We start from the raw sequence: 18,192 nt of genomic DNA on the forward strand, positions 1-18,192 counted from the left end.
CATGATAGGGTGGGGGCAGGTTTCACAATGAGCTCACCCGAAACCTTGGCTGATTGTGACCTACACCCATTTTTACACCTTGGAAAACGGAAAGCTTTTCTTTCCAAGTTTCTTAGACTACGATGACCTGGGTGACTGAGAATCTTCACAGACTTTTTATGTGATCCTAATAAATGGAGGCTGGCTAGTGCCCCCTAATAGTAGATTTCTTACTGTTTGTGTTCTGTCCTGTTTGATCTTCAGTTGGGCCTGAACCATATGCCATTGACCAGTAGTAAAAAAAAGGGGGGGAAAAAGGAAAAATTACTGCAACAACAGAACTTAAAGAAACTCAAGAAACATTAGAAATTTATTTAATTAATTTTTTTTTTTACCTCTGTACCAATCTTTGTGGAAGAGATAGAGTCCCATCACCACGATAATCAGAGTGGTCAGCAAAATAGTAGCAATTATCCAGGGTGTGGAAGCTGTACAGTGAAATGGTAATTAACTTCTTCACACTTGCACATTGTTTAAAATGTTACAAATCTTGCAGTCAAGTTCTCTAAAAGATTCAAATAACATTCTTAAATAACTGAGGTTAAAGGAAACCTCAGTTACAACAACAGAACAGAAACAAAGGAAAAACAGACTCAAAAGCTGTGCTTAAAGTTTTTTTCAGGAAAAAAATAGCATCTTAAAATATTTGTATCACACGTTTGTATAAATATTTTGAAAAATTGCTGTTTCTCACCTGTGAGACATGGCGCAGAGACAGACAGCCAGCTCTCTGGGGATTCTCCACCTCCTGAGATCTTGCACTTGTAAAGTCCTTCATCAGACTTGGAAACTCTGTTGATGGTCAAGTTTCCTCTTGAGCTGCCCCCTATGTGACGCCCATATTTATAGAAATCAGCTGCGATGCTGGAGGAAAGGATCTTGTTTCTGCAGCGTAGAGTCACAGCATCTCCCTCCATCACAGGAACAGCAGAAATCTCCAGGATCACAGAACCAGCTGAACAACAAGTGAGTTAAATTTATAAAATATTGAACTTGTGTTTATTTGTGACAAAATATTACTGCCTTCATTCAATCATACCAGTGACAGTGATGTTGATATTGTTGCTTCTCTTCCCTCCTGCTGTCCCACACCAGTATTCTCCACTGTCACGTGCATGAAGAGGATTAATCGTACACTCTGAACCTGTTGTTTTCTTACTGGTTTTGTTGCATTGCTTTACTTCCTCTCTCATCTTATATAACACATGTCCATGAGAGATCTCCCCACAGTAAAAGCTGGCTGACTCCTGTTCAAAAAACTGGGATTTGTTTGGAACAATACGAAGAGAAACTGCATCTGAGAAAAAATGACCAAAAAAAACAAAACAAAAAGAGATTCAGTTTATTAATAAATTAACAAACTCCTGGGTTTTAGTTTTACAATAAAAAACCCAAAATGAAAACTATGATAGCCAATAAAATATGCAATAAAATGTGACTAAACCTAGTAGAGGTGGTGATTGACTAAAATGTTCTTTTTTGTGTTTAAATAAATCATATTTTCCACTTATAGCAAAATGATAACAAGTACACAGATATTACCCACCAACTTTCTGATCATGTGCACACTGCAGGATCAGCACAATTATCACTGAAAGGAGAAAAAATTGTTACTAACAGATGTCAAACATGCCAACTCTTAGAGTTACAGTTGCTATTCCTTATTACGTTTCTAAGGTGTCACTACATGTTTCTGCTACATGAAAGCTTTAAATCATCACAGCCTTTTAACAACATTGTTAAACTTAACAAATTCTTTATAGTTTAATTTTCATGTATAAACTGAGACAGTACTTACACAGTCTGATGCACAGAGCTCTGACCTCCATGATGTCTTGCCACAGACCAACCAATAGATGCTTCCTGTATGACCTTTGTGAATCAACTGTGTGAAAATAGTTTTCAGAGAAGCAGAGCTGTTGCTGTGGTAGGTGAAAGAGAACACAGACTGACGTTTTCAAATCTATTTGTAGCTTTTTAACATTCACCTTTGTTATACTTACATTATACCAGTGATGGCTTAGTCAGTCACAGTAATACTAACAGCTTATAACTAAATTTTCATGTAGCACTATAGGAAAGCTCAAGTTGCTTTAAGTCATTGGAAATCCTCACCAATAACAAAGCACTGACTAAATGAATATTTTGCACCGTGTAGTTGTACAGATATTAAACTGGTGGGACACCAGAGTCAACAACAGAGCTGTGTTCTCACAGTCTGACACAGAGACAAACACTAAACTCAGTGATGTTTTGCATCAGACACAAAAACAGACTTGAAACAACTCTAAATAGTTTTCAAACAACCAGAGCCGCTGTTATATAGGTTAAACCTCAGTAATTCCATTTATAACCAGAAAGTCACACTAGTGCTGCCTTCAGTACAACATGTAGTCATTTCACATTCACTTTTTTACTCTGGATTCATAGCACTGAACTAAATCAGTTGTGATCTACAGTGTTGCCAGAGTTACCAGAGTTATATTTACATGTGCATACAGGTTTATGCCTCCGACATTCTCCTAAAGAGTAGGTGTTAATATTCAGAGCAAAGCTCTATTATGGCTACGTTTACATTTGACCCCATTGTTTCAGCACTAATATTAGCCCATTGAAAATATCCTAACATTAACATGTTATCATCAGTTTTAAAAGGTAAATATGACTGGACTGCTTTAAGGATTTCTGTGAGAGATGATAAAGGTTTTGTACATGAGACAGAGTGATCTGGATGGTGCCTTCATGAGGGTTATGTTGCCAGTATTTTAAAAGAAAGATGAATATGACATGAGCTTGTTTACAGCTTGACTGCAGAACTTGATCTGCAGCACTTGCCTCCAAGGGGGTTTCCATTTCTCCTTAGCGCCATGCACCACCTAGTGACATCTTTGAGTAATGCCAAAGGAATCAGTAAATAAAGACAGAATAAAGATATGATAAAAATATTATTTGACTCATGAATTGAATTTTGAATCCCCACTTATGTTATTTATCAGTTACAATGATCTTTGAGCCTCAGTCTGCCTCTCTCTCTCTCTCTCTCTCTCTGTCTCAATCAATAGCATCATTCTAGCTTTTGATCAGCACCATGGGGAAGGTCATAGGACGAGTCACTTTATTATCATGCCTAAAGCTGAATATTTATATTTCTAAAAGAAAGTCAAATATCAAGTACATAAGCTTGAAACAAACAAGAAAAACACATTAACCACTGCATCTGACTTATTTCAGTGGACAAGCTTCTAGATATATTACACACCCATTACAGTATAAGCACATATTTTCAACATGTAGGTCATAACAGTGTTCAAATACCTTCAGAAAATCACAAATTACTCGACATGACTTCATCTTCTGCGCCTTGTGTTCAGCATCATAAACAACAATCAAAGACAACAGTGCTTAAACTGAAGGTCCTGGCAGTCTTAAATATTCTGTTCTCTTTTCTTCTTCCTCATTTGAGCACCTCTTTTTTAGCTTAATTTTAAAAAGTATAAAATAACAACAAAATAATTAAAAAGGCCACTGCCTCACCCAGTGACTGTCAACTGATTTGGGGTCATCTTGCACAAATGATTTGGGAGGCTCATTTCTATTGAGTTGCCTTCCTGGTCTCCCCGTTTCCTACACCTTCAACTAATAATTCATCACCTAAATATTTAAGGAATAGTGGTTGATGTGATTCTCTGCAAGACCGTGGTGGTATCTACTAGAAATGGACTGATCCAATATACAGTATTGCTATCAGTCTGATCCTGACCTAAGTTACTGGATCGGATATCAGGGAGAAATAAAAATGTGATCCAATCGATTAAATATCACAAAACCACCTCTGAGCATCTCTGAGCAAGGTATTAAAGCAAGTGTGTAAGTTCATCTCTGAATGTTTGTAAAGCATTCCCACAATAAGCTTAACAACCAACACTTGGACTACATCGTGAAGCTCATTGAGAGAAGGCCAAGGGTTTGCAGTGCAGTCAACAAAGCAAACAGTGACTACTTTGAGGAGTCTATGTTATAAGGCATATTTAGAATTATGTATTTTTTTCTTTGCTACATAATTCCATATATCTAGCTTAGCATATTTTGTGTCTTTAGTTTGTAGTTTGTTACAATGTTGAAAGTATTAAAAACAATTAAAAAAAACATTAAATAAGAAAGTTTCTCCAAATGATTGATTTGTTGTGTAAATAGTGTTTTCATGTATTAGTAAAATGGGTAACATGCATTACTCATGTAAAAATTAAAAAAAAAAACACTCACAGAGCATCCAGTATGATATGACCTCTGCCCTGTTACCAGATCTTAAAGGGGGACAGTGCACATGGTTTTGTTTTTTTCTGATGATACCTCAAGTCCTATCTTTACTGTAGAGGACAGTCGAGGCTGGAAAATGAAATCATCAATAGATAAAACTTTGCCACACAACCACAGACACACACTCACAGTTTCATAGTTTTGTATGCAGATTTAGTGAGTCTCTAGATGCCATACCATTTTTAATTTTTCTGGTCACCTTGCATAGCTATACCAACAATAACCATTAGATGGGAGCAGAGCAAAGGTTTTTTCTCAACTATTGATCAGTGATCGTTAACAGATTAGTGGTCAACACCAAACCAACTAAAGAAAAAATCTTTGGCATTGCAGAGCTCTATGTGGTGTTCATGTTGTTGTTACTCAGACAGAGTTTGCAGGATATATCAATACCATATTGTGGCGGGACGTGGTCTGTGATGCCGCTGCAAGTGAGATGGATACACCTGTGCGGCATCTGCAATCACGCCTCGCCGGCATAAAAAAACCTGTGGTTGTTGTTGTTGTTGGTATGTTGAGCTGGAGTGGGAGAGCTGCAGCCAACTGTGTAGACAGCAACTGTGCAGTCCGGAATAAAGATGTTGAAAAGCTTTAATCTGTCGGGTCTGCCGTGGTCATATGTGAGTAAAAAAGCTGTATGTTGTATAAATGTTAACTTCATCAAAAGTTATAGTTGTCACAAGAAGGGATTAATTCTTAACATTTCTACTTCTGATAATTTATGAATGAAAGTTTAGTGGGAGAGAGTCACCCAAATGCTGGTCATGAAGGAAGGTTCATACACATTGCAGTTCTCCTTCTTTGTTAGTTTTGGATCTAGAATAGAATTTAGATCAGGGAGTATCTCCTGAGTATCTTCTGATCTGGTAAAGATAACCGCTCCGCTCAGACTATGCACCTTTTTAGTTGTTTACTTATTTGTTGCTTTGTTATACATTCCAAAATATTCCAGTTTTATAGTTTACAACAGCACATCACTTCTCAATATTGGTAACAAGTTTGCACTTTTAAACCCTGTCCTGGCCCACTGAGATACTACGCGGCGCGGACAACAACAATGGACAGGAAGCTCACCCGAGGCGAAGGACAAAGAAGCGCCGAGGTAAACGTGCTGGCATTCGGTACAGACTGAGGCAACAGGCGCACTGTGCACCACTGCCCAGCATCCTGCTAGCTAACGTATAATTGTTGGAGAACAATCTAGACGATCTGAGGGCAACCTTTCAACGAGACATGGGGGACTGCAACATTCTGTGCTTCACTGAGACATGGCTGACTGGGCCGTAACTGCATCAGAGTCAATCTCTGTGCTCCGTGTAGACAGAACAGCAGAGTCGAACAAAGCCAAAGGTGGAGGAGTGTGTCTCATGGTAAAGCGAAAGTGGTGCGACGCCAGGAACATCTCTATACTCTCTCGAGCAGCTGCTCGCCACATCTGGAATACCTGAGAATTAAGTATTGCCTTTTTTACCTGCCCTGCGAGTTCACCTCGGTAATTGCCACAGTGGTCTACATACCACCCCAAGCGGACACAGGTATGGCTCTGTTTGAACTGCATGATGTGCTGAGTGTGTTTCTATGTATGTATGTCTGTATGTATGTTCCAGAAAGTTAAATATTGCACAGTGGTGATAGTAGTTGTGCAGTCTGTGTATAGAGGAAAGTCCTTGGATAGCAGACAATTAACTGTCAAACTGTGTCCTCAGCAGTGTTGGGCAAGTTACTTTGAAAAAGTAATTAATTATAGTTACTTCTTCAAAAATAGTAACTGAGTTAGTAATTAATACTTGAAAAGTAACAATTGCGTTACTTTAAAAAACGTTTAGCCCTCTGGGGTCCAGAGTATAATTGGCCATTTTTAACTACTTTTGATTTTCCCTCCACATTTCACCTTTAAAAACTATTTACTTTGCCTTGTTTGGTATCATCCTTTTCAGCACAACCTCACGTGTCTGAATTTATAGTTATTTTTTCAGTTTTTTACATACTGTATTAACACAATTGATCTAAAATCAGACAAAAAACATAAAATCAGAGTCGAAAAAGTTATATTTTTTACTGTAACAACCACAAACATGTTTAAATGCAAATCTAAATTGACAATTTTAAAATCCTATGCACAAGTTTTGCAAACAACAAAGTTATTTGCAGCCATTTACCTTTTACCTTGATTTTTTAAATAACCATTTCAAACAATTTACAGAACAATCAGCTGTTCTGCATTCAATAAGATGCCACACAAATTATTTGTGCCGCTCCAAAAAAATAATTTCTGTCCACTATAAAGGAGAACATCACAGCCTGATACCTGCAGGTCTGACAGCAGCAGGTGTATCACTCCTGTTCTCTACCTGGAGACAGCAGTCGCCTCATTGTTCTGACACACAACACAAAACTATCCACAACACTACACACTAACTACACACTCCAAACATGCTAAACGTCACAAATCTCTCACATCTCAAAACTCGCTCTCTCTTTTTCTGCTCTCTCTCTCTCGCCGTCACTCCTAAAACTTGCCCTGTTTTTCTTTCTCTCTCTGATAAGCAGAGAGTGCTTGCTGCGCTGTCCTTAGACAGTAGACGTGACGAAACTATTGAGGAAAAAACGCCGCGTATATATTGTTTATCATGACTCTGCTTTTACGTGGCCTATCAACACAATTTAAAAACTGGTATATATCACCTTGTTGCTTTGTCTTTAAGTGGTCATGTGATTGGCTTACCACGACTACTTTATTCTTCCTCAGTCAAACAGCAGCACTCATGCATTTGTTTTGCCCCCTTAGCTCCAGGTGTTGTGCTAGACAGTGATCGTGATTACCGTCCGCGGGAGCGCGCAGCTGCTTAAAGCTGTAGTGTCCAGATTACTTACGTAGTCAGCTACCTCCATGCAACTGATATAAGATGCAGTAAGCTGAACACAGCTTCAACCGTCTGTTTGTTGAAAAATAGTAACGGACCGCATTTCTTGTTAGTAACTGTAACGGCGTTGTAAGGATGGGAATAGTAATTAGTTAGATTACTCGTCACTGAAAAAGTAACGCCGTTATATGTAATGCCGTTATTCCCATCACTAGTCGTCAGTGCATGTGTGAGTTCAGGGTAGTTATGGCCTTTGAAAAGAATTTATTTGTGAGTCTGTGGGCCTTTGTGCTTTGTGCTGATACACCTGCAACACTTCCCTGAGGGAAGCAGGTTGAACAGGTCAAAACCAGGGTGGGAGCTGTCTTTGATGTTTGCTGCTCTGCTGAGGCAACAGGAGGAATAAATGTCCATCAGGGAGGGGAGAGGGCAGCTGATGATCTCCTGTGCTGCCTTGACTACACTCTGAATCCTTGCTCTATCTGCCTTGGAGCAGATGCGGTAACATACTGTGATGCAGTATGTTAGTGACTCTCAACGGAAAACGTGCTTTGAAAGGTCATGTAGAGTAGAAAAGTCCTGTAACCAGTCCATTTAAAAAGACAGGTAAAACCAAACTTCTCAAATTTGGACACATCAGACCAAAGTGCAGATTTCTTAGCCCAAACAAATCTCTTCTGCTTGTTGCTTTCCTTAGTAGTGTTTTTTAGCAGCAATTTGACCATAAAGGTCTGATTAACACAGTATCCTCTCAACAGCTGATGTGGAGATGTGTCTGCTACTGGAACTCTGTGTGGCATTTGTCTGGGCTCTAATCCGAGATGCTATTAACTTTAAGCTGGCCACTCGGATGAATTTATCCCCAGCAGCAGAGGTCACTCTTGGTCTTCCTCTCAAGTGCGACTGCACTTGGGGTCACATTTGAAGTTTTCCACACTGACTGACCTTCAGTTCTTAAAGTAATGATGGACTGTCATTTCTCTTTACTTAGCTGATTGGTTTGTGCCATGATATGAATTCTACCTGCTGTCAAATAAGGCTGTCAGCTGTTTACCAACCTGACTTCTGCACAACACAACTTATGGTCCCAACCAAAGCAAGAAATTCCACAAATGATCCCTGACACACCGGTGAAGTGAAAAGTATTTCAGGTGACTACGTTATGAAGCTCAATGAGAGAAGGCCAAAGGTTTGCAATGCAGTCAACAAAGCAAACAGTGACTACTTTGAGGAATCTATATTATATGACATATTTAGAGTTATGTATATATATTTTTTGCTACATAATTCCATATATCTAGCCTAATATATTTATATATTAATAATGTATTTAGTGTCTTTATTTTGTATCTACAATGTTGAAAGTATTACAAATAAAGAAAAACCATTATATGAGAAAGCGTGTCCAAATTTTTTGACTTGTAGTTTTAATAGTGTTTTCAAGCATTAGTAAAATGAGTAACATGCATTACTCATCTAAATATATATTAAAAACTCACAGAGCATTTAGTATGATATGACCTCTGCCCTGTTACCAAATCCTAAAAGGGGACAGTGCACATTGTTTTTTTTTTTCCTTTCAATGATACCTCAAGGCTTATCTTTGCTGTAGAGGACAGTTTGAGCTGGAAAATGAAAGCGTCAATAGAAACTTTGCCACACGCCCACAGACACACACTCACAGTTTCATAGTTTTTTATCCAGATTTAGTAAGTCTCTAGATACGGATGATCTGATATCCTCGTGTTGGTGTTGTTCCCAGACCATCATGAAAATGTTGTTCCAGGTTCAACATTGCAAGTGACCAATCACATTGTTGTGACGTTATTCTTTTGCGCGCCAAGCCATTCGTTCATTTATGAAATTCCAATGTCGCAAGGACAATATCAATTCTGCTTACTGTTTATTAAAGGGTTACAGTTAGGGTTAGGGTCAGGGTCCGTTGATCGGCGGACAGATGCGGTTTCACGCAGCTTAAGTACAGGTTTTTGTTTTACGCCGGTTTTTCCCGAGGTCGCAAAAGTATGACGTCACAACATTCTGATTGGTCACTTGCAATGTTGATCCTGGAACAACATTTAGTATGATGATCTGGGAACAACACCAACACGACGATATCAGATCGTGCCTCTAGATACTGTGGCACTTTTTATTTTTCTGGTCACCTTGCATAGCAATACCAACAATAGCCATTAGATGGTAGCAGAGCTGATCTGTGATCTTTACCAGATAACCCGTCACCGCCAAACCATCTAAAGAAAAAAAGCTTTAGCATTGCGGAGGTCTGTGTGTACTCAGCCAGAATATATCAATACCATATACATGTAAGTAAAAAAATCTTTATGTTGTATAAATGTTTACTTTATCAAAAGCAATGGTTGTCAGGGATTAATACTTGACATTTCTACTTTTGATAATTTATGAATGAAAGTGCAGTGGGAGAAAACACATTGCAGTTCTCCTTTTTTGTTAGTTTTGGGCCTAGGATAGAATTTAGATCAGGGAGTATCTCCTGATCAGGTTGAGTTTCTGGATGGCATCTGGGTTAAAAAGTTGAAAATCAGATTTGATATTCTTCACAAGAAATAAACACTATTTGTGCACCACCTCACTTCCTTCATTATCATAGCATCACTAACACCCACTGAGCTCTTGTCATCTGATTTCACACAGTCTGACCAAACAAATATAGAAAGTCTTTGGCTTTATTGAGTAGACGTGGCTGCAAACAAGACACCATTTTTTTAATCAACCATATTTCAGTTACAGACATGCACAGAGTCGAGCTTCACGGGTATATTTGACTGCTGACCACAAGCTTAGTGTGTCTGTTTCAGGAAAAAAACAGTTTCAAAACACTTTAAGATTAGGAGTTATCCAAAGTGAGTGTTTTTGAAAGCCAGTGCAGCTCTTTTCTTGTAACAGCATTCATACACATGTAAAAACACAAACACAGTTAAGTTCAACATCTAAATAACAGACATGTTCTTTTGTTAGCATTCAAACTTCATATACTAAGAACCACATGGCTCTGGCTTGCATCTGTAGCTAAATGAATGCACACAAGCTATATCAATTTATAGACATGCACACCAAACCTGATCTGAAAATGTACTGTACAGCTTGTTCAAGTACAAGCTGGATAAACCGCTGCACACTGTAATGTATAAAGGAAGTGCAGAACAAAAAGAAACTAAACTATTTGCTTTTCAGCATATCACAAACCAACGTGTTTTTGAATTTAAACATTAGTTTTCGGAGCGTCTGTTGTGAGTCAATTAATGATTTTCTACTATGGGTTGGTAGGGACCCGCTGAGGGGATCTCTGCGATGGTTCCTGGATCTGCTATAACAACATTAATAATAATAATATAATAATAATGGATTGGATTTATATAGCGCTTTTCAAGGCACCCAAAGCGCTTTACAATGCCACTATTCATTCACTCTCGCATTCACACACTGGTGGAGGCAGCTACAGTTGTAGCCACAGCTGCTCTGGGACAGACTGACAGAAGCGAGGCTGCCATATCGCGCCATCGGCCCCTCTGGCCAACACCAGTAGGCGGTAGGGTAAAGTGTCTTGCCCAAGGACACAACGACCAGGACAGACAGCCCAGGGATCGAACCGGCGACCTTCCGGTTACAGATACGCTTCCTAACCCCCTGAGCCACGGTCGCCCGCTAAATCAGTTGGATGCCACATTTTTTCTTAATAAAACACTCACCTTTGTTGCAAAAGTACTTGGCAAAGTTTTTAATGTTGCTTAATATAAATGTTACTATTAAAATATTTTTTAATCACAGTTGAGTGTCACGCATGGCTATGAGTCTAGAGGACAGTTCACATTCATCTTATGTTGGAAAGCTACAGAGACAGGTAACTACAGTAACATCAGTGATAATGTTTGATATGACTAAGTCACAATTTCACTGGGTGGATTTGTTGGAATCGTTTTTTGAACTAAGCTAAAAAGTTATGATTTTTTGGATGAAATAAATAAATCTAAGCATTAAGATCACCCTTTTCTACACTTTAGCTCAAATACTTACAGGTACTGAATATATATAGTTAAGATTCATTGACTCCATTTTAATGCTGTATCTGGCCATATTGTCAGTGAGCAACGTCATTTAAATTATTTTCCTTGCCCATTCTGATTCTCATTTTTGAACATCAGTAGATCAGTACACCACATGTGCATTTGATATTTAATTTATATTAACTTTTATTAGGCTTAATCATAAAATTTTCTACAAAGGTGTAATGTGATCAACAATTGGTTTGAACTGACAAATAATAGAGGATAAACAAAACCGGATAATTCTGAGTTACTTCCATGTTTTCAGTCTCACTCATACCTGAGCATGTTTTTCAAAGCTTTAAAACATAAAAACCGTATGCCATCAGTTGACAAACAGCAACTTTTAATTTCAAGTTATGATTGATAATGTAAAGTGAGATTTATCTTACAAAAGGTTGGGAGTGATTACAGTTTACAAATTTTATATTTCATTTGCATAGTGTAATTATGATTTCTTGGGCCAGCTGATGGCTTTTTATACAGGGTCTGCATGTTCTGTCTATGAACTGATTCTGAGTCTACTCTCCCAGAGTACTCAAAGCACTTTATACAACATGCGTTATTCATCCATTAGCAAAAGCACTATCTTCTATGCTTAAGTGCTTTTTTAGCATTCACACTCTGATGGATGCATCAGAGAGCAACTTGGTGTTAACATCTTGCCCAAGGATCTTTGGCATGCAGACTGGAGCCGCCAGGGATTGAACCACCAACCTTCTGGTCACTAGATGTTAATGAATCAGCCCTATTTCATCTGCTTTTACTCCTTAGTGGCTAAGGGCAGTCCTTCCAACTTGCAGGAAGCTGCCCACCTCCACTGATGAAGATGATCTCAGTCCAGGAGGGAAATACAGCATTCTGGTAAGGTGCCAAGGGCATACACAGTGGGCTGTGGTAGACTTATCCAATTTATCAAAACCCTGGTCCTGGTTTGGCCTGGGGTGTTGTTCAAGGCGGAGTTGGCGGAGATCAGTGGTTTACATGGGTATGTTCACAAATATCCCATGATGCCTCCACAAGTTGAGGACATGCTACAGACCCATGATAGACTGGCGACCTGTCCAAGGTATACCTTTCCTAGGATCGGCTCCAACCCAACAGCAACACTGAAATCAAGGAGCAGAAAAGAATGAGTGAATGAAATAAATTTAACATTTTGTTTGTTTTATATTTGAATTTTTAGTGTCTATGATACAGTTATGTTACAAAAGACTCGTGTCACATGAACTAATGCCAAGAAACATTGATATCTGTTGTAAGACAAGTTTGTTATTAAATGTTATTTTTTTGGAACAGTGAGTTCAGCTTCACTAGTCATACCCAGACATGAATATTGCCACTCTTACTGAATCAAGAAATCACTTAAAAAGAACCAGAGAAGCAGGTTAAAGAGCAACATGATCATGCCACGATTGAAAAGAAACTAAAGCATGGAGAAACAAAGTCATCTGGAAAGAGCTGCAAAACCATTTTGAAGTGAAAGACTCATTGTCAGGTATCACAAAAACGTGATTGCCAATGGTGTTGCAACCAGTGATTCATCAGTAATTCATTAGTCTCAACCATTCATCACATGTTAGGTGAATGCAGAGCATAAGGCATCACTGTTCTCAGTCTTACCTATGGTATTGTAGAATAGCAAGCATCCTCTGCCACAGCTTGGTAGATACCTGGTGAAGCCATGTATGCTACTGTGGCTTTCACTGTTTCTGTTTGAAGAGAGATGAAATTGAATATGTTGATTAACAAAATTGAATCTAATTCAATCACTTATTTACAACACTTTTCATCACATCTCAGCAATAACATTGTTTAAATTGTGATAAAAGATGCAATAAACAGGGAGAACAATTTAATACCAACATAATTATTAAAGGAGTACAAAATAACAGTTAGTCATAGTATTGTATATTTTGGCAACAATGTGATATTATGCTAGCAATAAAATGTTCATTTCTTATTTCGTATTAGGTAGAAGAATGGTTTTGTGAAACGATCAAAATGGCTGTGCTGAAACATGTTCTGTTAGGGAAAATGTCAAAGTGTTTGGTCGACAGACCAAAGAAGGTGATTAGACTTGATGGCAGAATGAATAAGTGTACAAAAGAAGGGATCAGCAAATAAGAGAGCGGGGAGGGCAGATCGAGGAAACTTAGTGAATCAGGAAGTGCAGAGCATTAGTAAGGAGGAAATGTGAAGCTGTGAAGATAATGAAGAGCTGAAAGATGAGTGGTACTGATGACACAGCTGTGGGGTTATGGAAAATTCTAGAGGGTAGAGCAGTTGTACTTTTTAACCAGATTTTACTAAATATTATGTGCAGACTTATACTATATTATCACAATGATTTTTACCTAGAGGTTGAGTGTCACCCTGGTCCAAAGAATGATAAACTGGATTAGGACACAATTCAACTTCATCTGATGGAGACAAACAGTGGGAGTGAGGGAGCAAATAACCACAGCAACATCAGTAATTACGACCCATGTCTGCCTCTCATCGTCAATAATAGGATCACACCAGATAACACAGTTATTATTAAATAAGGTAAAAAATAAAATAAAATACAGTAACAGAAAATGAAATGAAATGAAATGAAATTAAAAAACAGATTTCTTATGAGAAACTTAATCTAACGGGATGTTATTGCTGATAGTAAAGGCATTTCTTACTGTTTGTGTTCTGTCCTGTTTGATCTTCTGTTGAGCCTGAACCACATGCCATTGTTGACCAATAGACCAAAGCTGCAATAAAAAAAGGAAAAATAACTGCAATAACCAATAATCAAAACAGATGAATAGAGCAATTAAAGAAACTGAAGAAACATTAGCAACTGAAGAATAAAGCACATATATATATATATACATTTAATTATATAAAAATGTTTCCCCTTTTTTTTACCTCTGTACAAATCTTTGCGGAAGTGATAGAGTCCCACCACTGCAATCAGAGTGCTCAGTAAAATAGTGGCAACGATCCAAGGTGTAGTAGCAGCACAGTGGCTCCTCTTGTTGTGACTGTCTAGATAAGTTGTTGAATGTACATTTAGTGAGTTTGAAGAAAGATTAAGTATAAATTTCACTATTAATAATTTCAAACTTGCATGTGTAAAATGTTACAAATCCTATACCAAAGTCCTCTAAAAGGTCCAAAGAACCTTCTTCAATAACTGATGATTAACCCCACAAAGAAAAAAAACATACTGAAATGCTTTGCAAATATTTGCATCACACATATGTATAATTATTTTGAAACATTGCTGTTTCTCACCTGTGAAACATGGCAGAGAGACAGACAGCCAGCTCTTTGGTGATTCTCCAGCTCCTGCGATTTTGCACTTGCAAAGTCCTTCATCAGACTTTAAAACTCCTTGGATGGTCAGGCTTCCTGAGGAGCTGCTCCTGTTGTGAACTCCATTTTTGTAGAAATCAGCTGCGATATTGGATAAAGACGTCTTGTTTCTGCAGCGCAGAGTCACAGCTTCTCCCTCCATCACAGGAACAGCAGGACTCTCCAGGATCACAGAACCAGCTGAATGACAGGTGATTTCAAGTTATAAAATGTTGAACTTGTGTTTGTTTGTGACAAAATACTGCCTTCACTAAAACATACCAGTGACAGTGATGTTGATGTTGTTGCTTCTCTTCCCTCCTGCTGTCCCACACCAGTATTCTCCACTGTCACTTGCATAAAGAGGATGAATGGTGCACTTTGATCCTGTTGTCGTTACTGTTGTTTTCTTACTGGTTTTGTTGCATTGCTCTACTTCCTCCTTCATCTTATATAACACATCTCCATGAGAAAGCTCCTCACAGTAAAAACTAACTGACTCATATTCAAAAAACTGGGATTTGTTTGGAACAATACGAAGAGAAACTGCATCTGAGAAAAAATGACAAAATACAAAAAAAGATTCAATGTTATTGCTGAATTAACAAAGTGTTGGATTTAAGTTTCATCCAATCATTCGCTTCCACTTTCCTTTTTCAGGGTTGCGAGGGGCACTGGAACCTATCCCAGCAGTCTTAAGGCGAGAGGCGGGGTACACCCTGGACAGATCGCCAGTCTGTCACAGGGGTAACGCATAGACACAGACAACCATTTGCACTCACATTCACTCCTGCATTCACACCTATGGGCAATTTAGACTTTCCAATTAACCTATCCCCACTAAGTACAGAAGGCAGCATGGTGGCATGGTGATTACCACTGTTGCCTCAGAGCAAGAAGGTTATGAGTTCAGTTCCACCAGGCCAGGGTCTTTCTTTGTTGAGTTTGCATATTCTCCCTGTATATGCATGGGTTCTCCACGGCTTCCTCCCACAGTCCAAAGACATGGATTTAAGTTGTAAATTAAAAATGCAATAACCAATAAAATGTACATAACAACTTTTGTGATCAAACCCAGTAAAGGTGGTGATTGACCAAAATGTTCTTTTTGGTGTTTAAATAAACCATCTTTTCCTCCAATCACAAAATGATAAATAAGTAAACAGATATTACTCACCAACTTTCTGAGCATGTGCACACAGCAGAATCAGCACAGTCATCACTAAAATGACCAAAAATAGTTACTATAAGATGTACCCACATCTTCAGACCTCTTTAGACTTGCCAACTCTTAGAGTTAAAAGTGCTATTCCTTGTTAAGTTGTTGATTAGAAACATTACTTTGTACTTGTTATTTCTAAGGTGTCACCAAAGGTTTCTGCTACATGAAAGCTTTAAATAACCACAGCCTTTTAACAACATTGTTGACCTTAACAAACTCTTTATAGTTTAATTTTAATGTATAAACTGAGACAGTACTTACACAGTCTGATGCACAGAGCTCTGACCTCCATGATATCTTGCCGGAGACCAACCAATAGATGCTTCCTGTATGACCTTTGTAAAACAACTGTGTGAAAATAGTTTTCAGAGAAGCAGAGCTGTTGCTGTGGTAGGTGAGACAGAGCACATACTGATGCTTTCAAATCTATTTGTAGCCATTTAACGGTTTTTTATGCTTTCATTATACCAGTGATGGCCTAGCCAGTCACAGTAATCCTAACAGTTTATAACTAAATTTCCATGGTAGCACTAAAAAAAGCTCATGTTGCTTTAAGTCATTTGAACTGATCACCAATAACAAAGCACTGACTAAATGAATATCTTGCACCGTGTAGTTGTACAGATATTAAACTGGTGGGACACCAGCGTCAATAACAGAGCTGTGTTCTCACAGTCTGACACAGAGACAAACACAAGAGTTTCAGATTATTCAATTTACTGGTCAAAATCTACAGTTCTTCCAATTTATTGCTCCTTCCATAATTCTTCTTCTACCCCACTTCAACCTGGAAATATTAAATACTTAGGTATTAATATCTCTCCTAAGCTTGCAGATTTAACAAAGTTAAACCACATCCCACTTCTAAAGAAAGTAGAAGGTGATCTGGCTAGATGTTAATCTGTACCCATATCACTCATGGGAAGGAGCACTGCTATAAAAATGATGGTCTTGCCAAAAATAAACTATTTATTTTCAATGACCCCGAACGAACCATCACAAGATTGGTTCAGATCTCTGGATTCATATATTTCTAAATTCCTTTGGAAAGACAAACCCCCGCGTTCAGCTACAAAGGACCAAATATAAAGGAGGACTAGATCTGCCTAACTTTCAACACTACTTCTTAGCCAACAGGCTTCCATTCATGTCATACCCCCTTAGATGAGCCTTGGCTAGATGTAGAACAGGCACTATGCAATAATCTAGAGATTTCAGACTTACCATTTATCAGCTCAAACATCAAGCGACATGAATGGTTTAAAAGCATCAATGTCAGCTCTTCTTTGACAGCATGGTGGCATTAACCCAAGACAGCAGTCAAACTCATGTTTATTTTCTTCTGCAAATTAGCAAATCTAAATATAGTTTTAGTTGAACATGTGAAAATATTTTTTTGAGATGTTATGTTCTAAGTTGAAGGCATTGTATACGTTTTTGTTGTTCAAATTTAGATGATGAGGATGTAAACCTGAGGGGGTAGGGCTAAATAAGTATATACTTCTGCCTACTCCTTTTCAAACAACTGTATGGAATGATTTTATGAAACGTTGGTGAATGTATATGTTTGAAATAAAAAAAGAACTGAACTGAACTGATTCTTAAAATAACGGGTCTTCATTAACCCATGCAAATGTACAGGGGATGTGTGCATGAGGGTGGGAGTGCACGTTTGTGCCTGTGTGCACCTGTTCGTCTGTGTCTATATGTCAGGTCGATCCCAGACTCCACCTTTCTGGGAACACCACAGGCCCTCCAAAGTAGGGATGGGTACCGGTATCTGGTATCGATACCGGTGCAACCGTGCAACCTATCGCCCCCTGGTGTCTGGCTGCAGTATAGGTCATAAACCCCGCCTCCTCCATGTTAGCGGATGGGACTGGGGTAAATAAAATAATAAAATAAATTAATAATCCTCAGATAATTTTTTTCCAAAGATTCTTTCTTTTGTTATCAATAGTTCTCATCACGCTGATTGATGTCCAAGGGGTCTCCTCCATTCTAATTCCCACCCATGTTAAATTGGGGTGAAACGTCATCATAACAGCTTTGACTGGCAGCTGCAGTCATGGAGAAACTTGCGTATCTCTGTTCGGGAATAGCAGATAGAGCGTAGGCTCTGAGAGGAGGGCCAGCGTTTACGCTACGAAAACACGACTACAGTGATTGTGATTACAGGAGCTGCTCTCAGATTCAGACCTCAGCACCACCCAGTGACAGCAGACAGATCATCCAACATGTTCACATGTTAACTGCAAAATGAACTGATGAAAACAGTGCAAAGGTTAAAGTACCACATGTGCTGTAGTGAAAGCTGCAGCTGTTTTATTGATGT

The 18,192-nt window shown here is 38.5% G+C and overlaps 2 protein-coding genes across 2 annotated transcripts in view; both read right to left on the minus strand.

The window, feature by feature from the left end:
* LOC146390125 (high affinity immunoglobulin gamma Fc receptor I-like) overlaps positions 1-18,192 on the minus strand; it is a 31,520-nt gene that overhangs the window by 3,873 nt on the left and 9,455 nt on the right. The window contains exons 2-7 of the mRNA XM_084923189.1: positions 1,838-1,924; positions 1,586-1,630; positions 1,079-1,336; positions 734-994; positions 375-467; positions 214-249 (exon numbers count right to left, since the gene is read on the minus strand). Of these exons, the coding sequence (XP_084779315.1) occupies positions 214-249; positions 375-467; positions 734-994; positions 1,079-1,336; positions 1,586-1,630; positions 1,838-1,868 (724 nt within the window). The 5' untranslated portion in view covers positions 1,869-1,924. The remainder of the gene's footprint in view (positions 1-213; positions 250-374; positions 468-733; positions 995-1,078; positions 1,337-1,585; positions 1,631-1,837; positions 1,925-18,192) is intronic.
* LOC146390126 (uncharacterized) lies at positions 5,615-15,236 on the minus strand (the record flags this gene model as incomplete). Its single annotated transcript, XM_084920621.1, has 4 exons — positions 5,615-5,865; positions 14,207-14,326; positions 14,576-14,836; positions 14,918-15,236. Coding segments are annotated over 4 exons (951 nt in total), but the record flags the coding sequence as incomplete, so codon positions are not given.

This window comes from Perissodus microlepis, chromosome 3 (assembly GCF_051167445.1).
Source record: "Perissodus microlepis isolate ML-2025 ecotype Zambia chromosome 3, ASM5116744v1, whole genome shotgun sequence".
NCBI classification, from domain to species: domain Eukaryota; kingdom Metazoa; phylum Chordata; class Actinopteri; order Cichliformes; family Cichlidae; genus Perissodus; species Perissodus microlepis.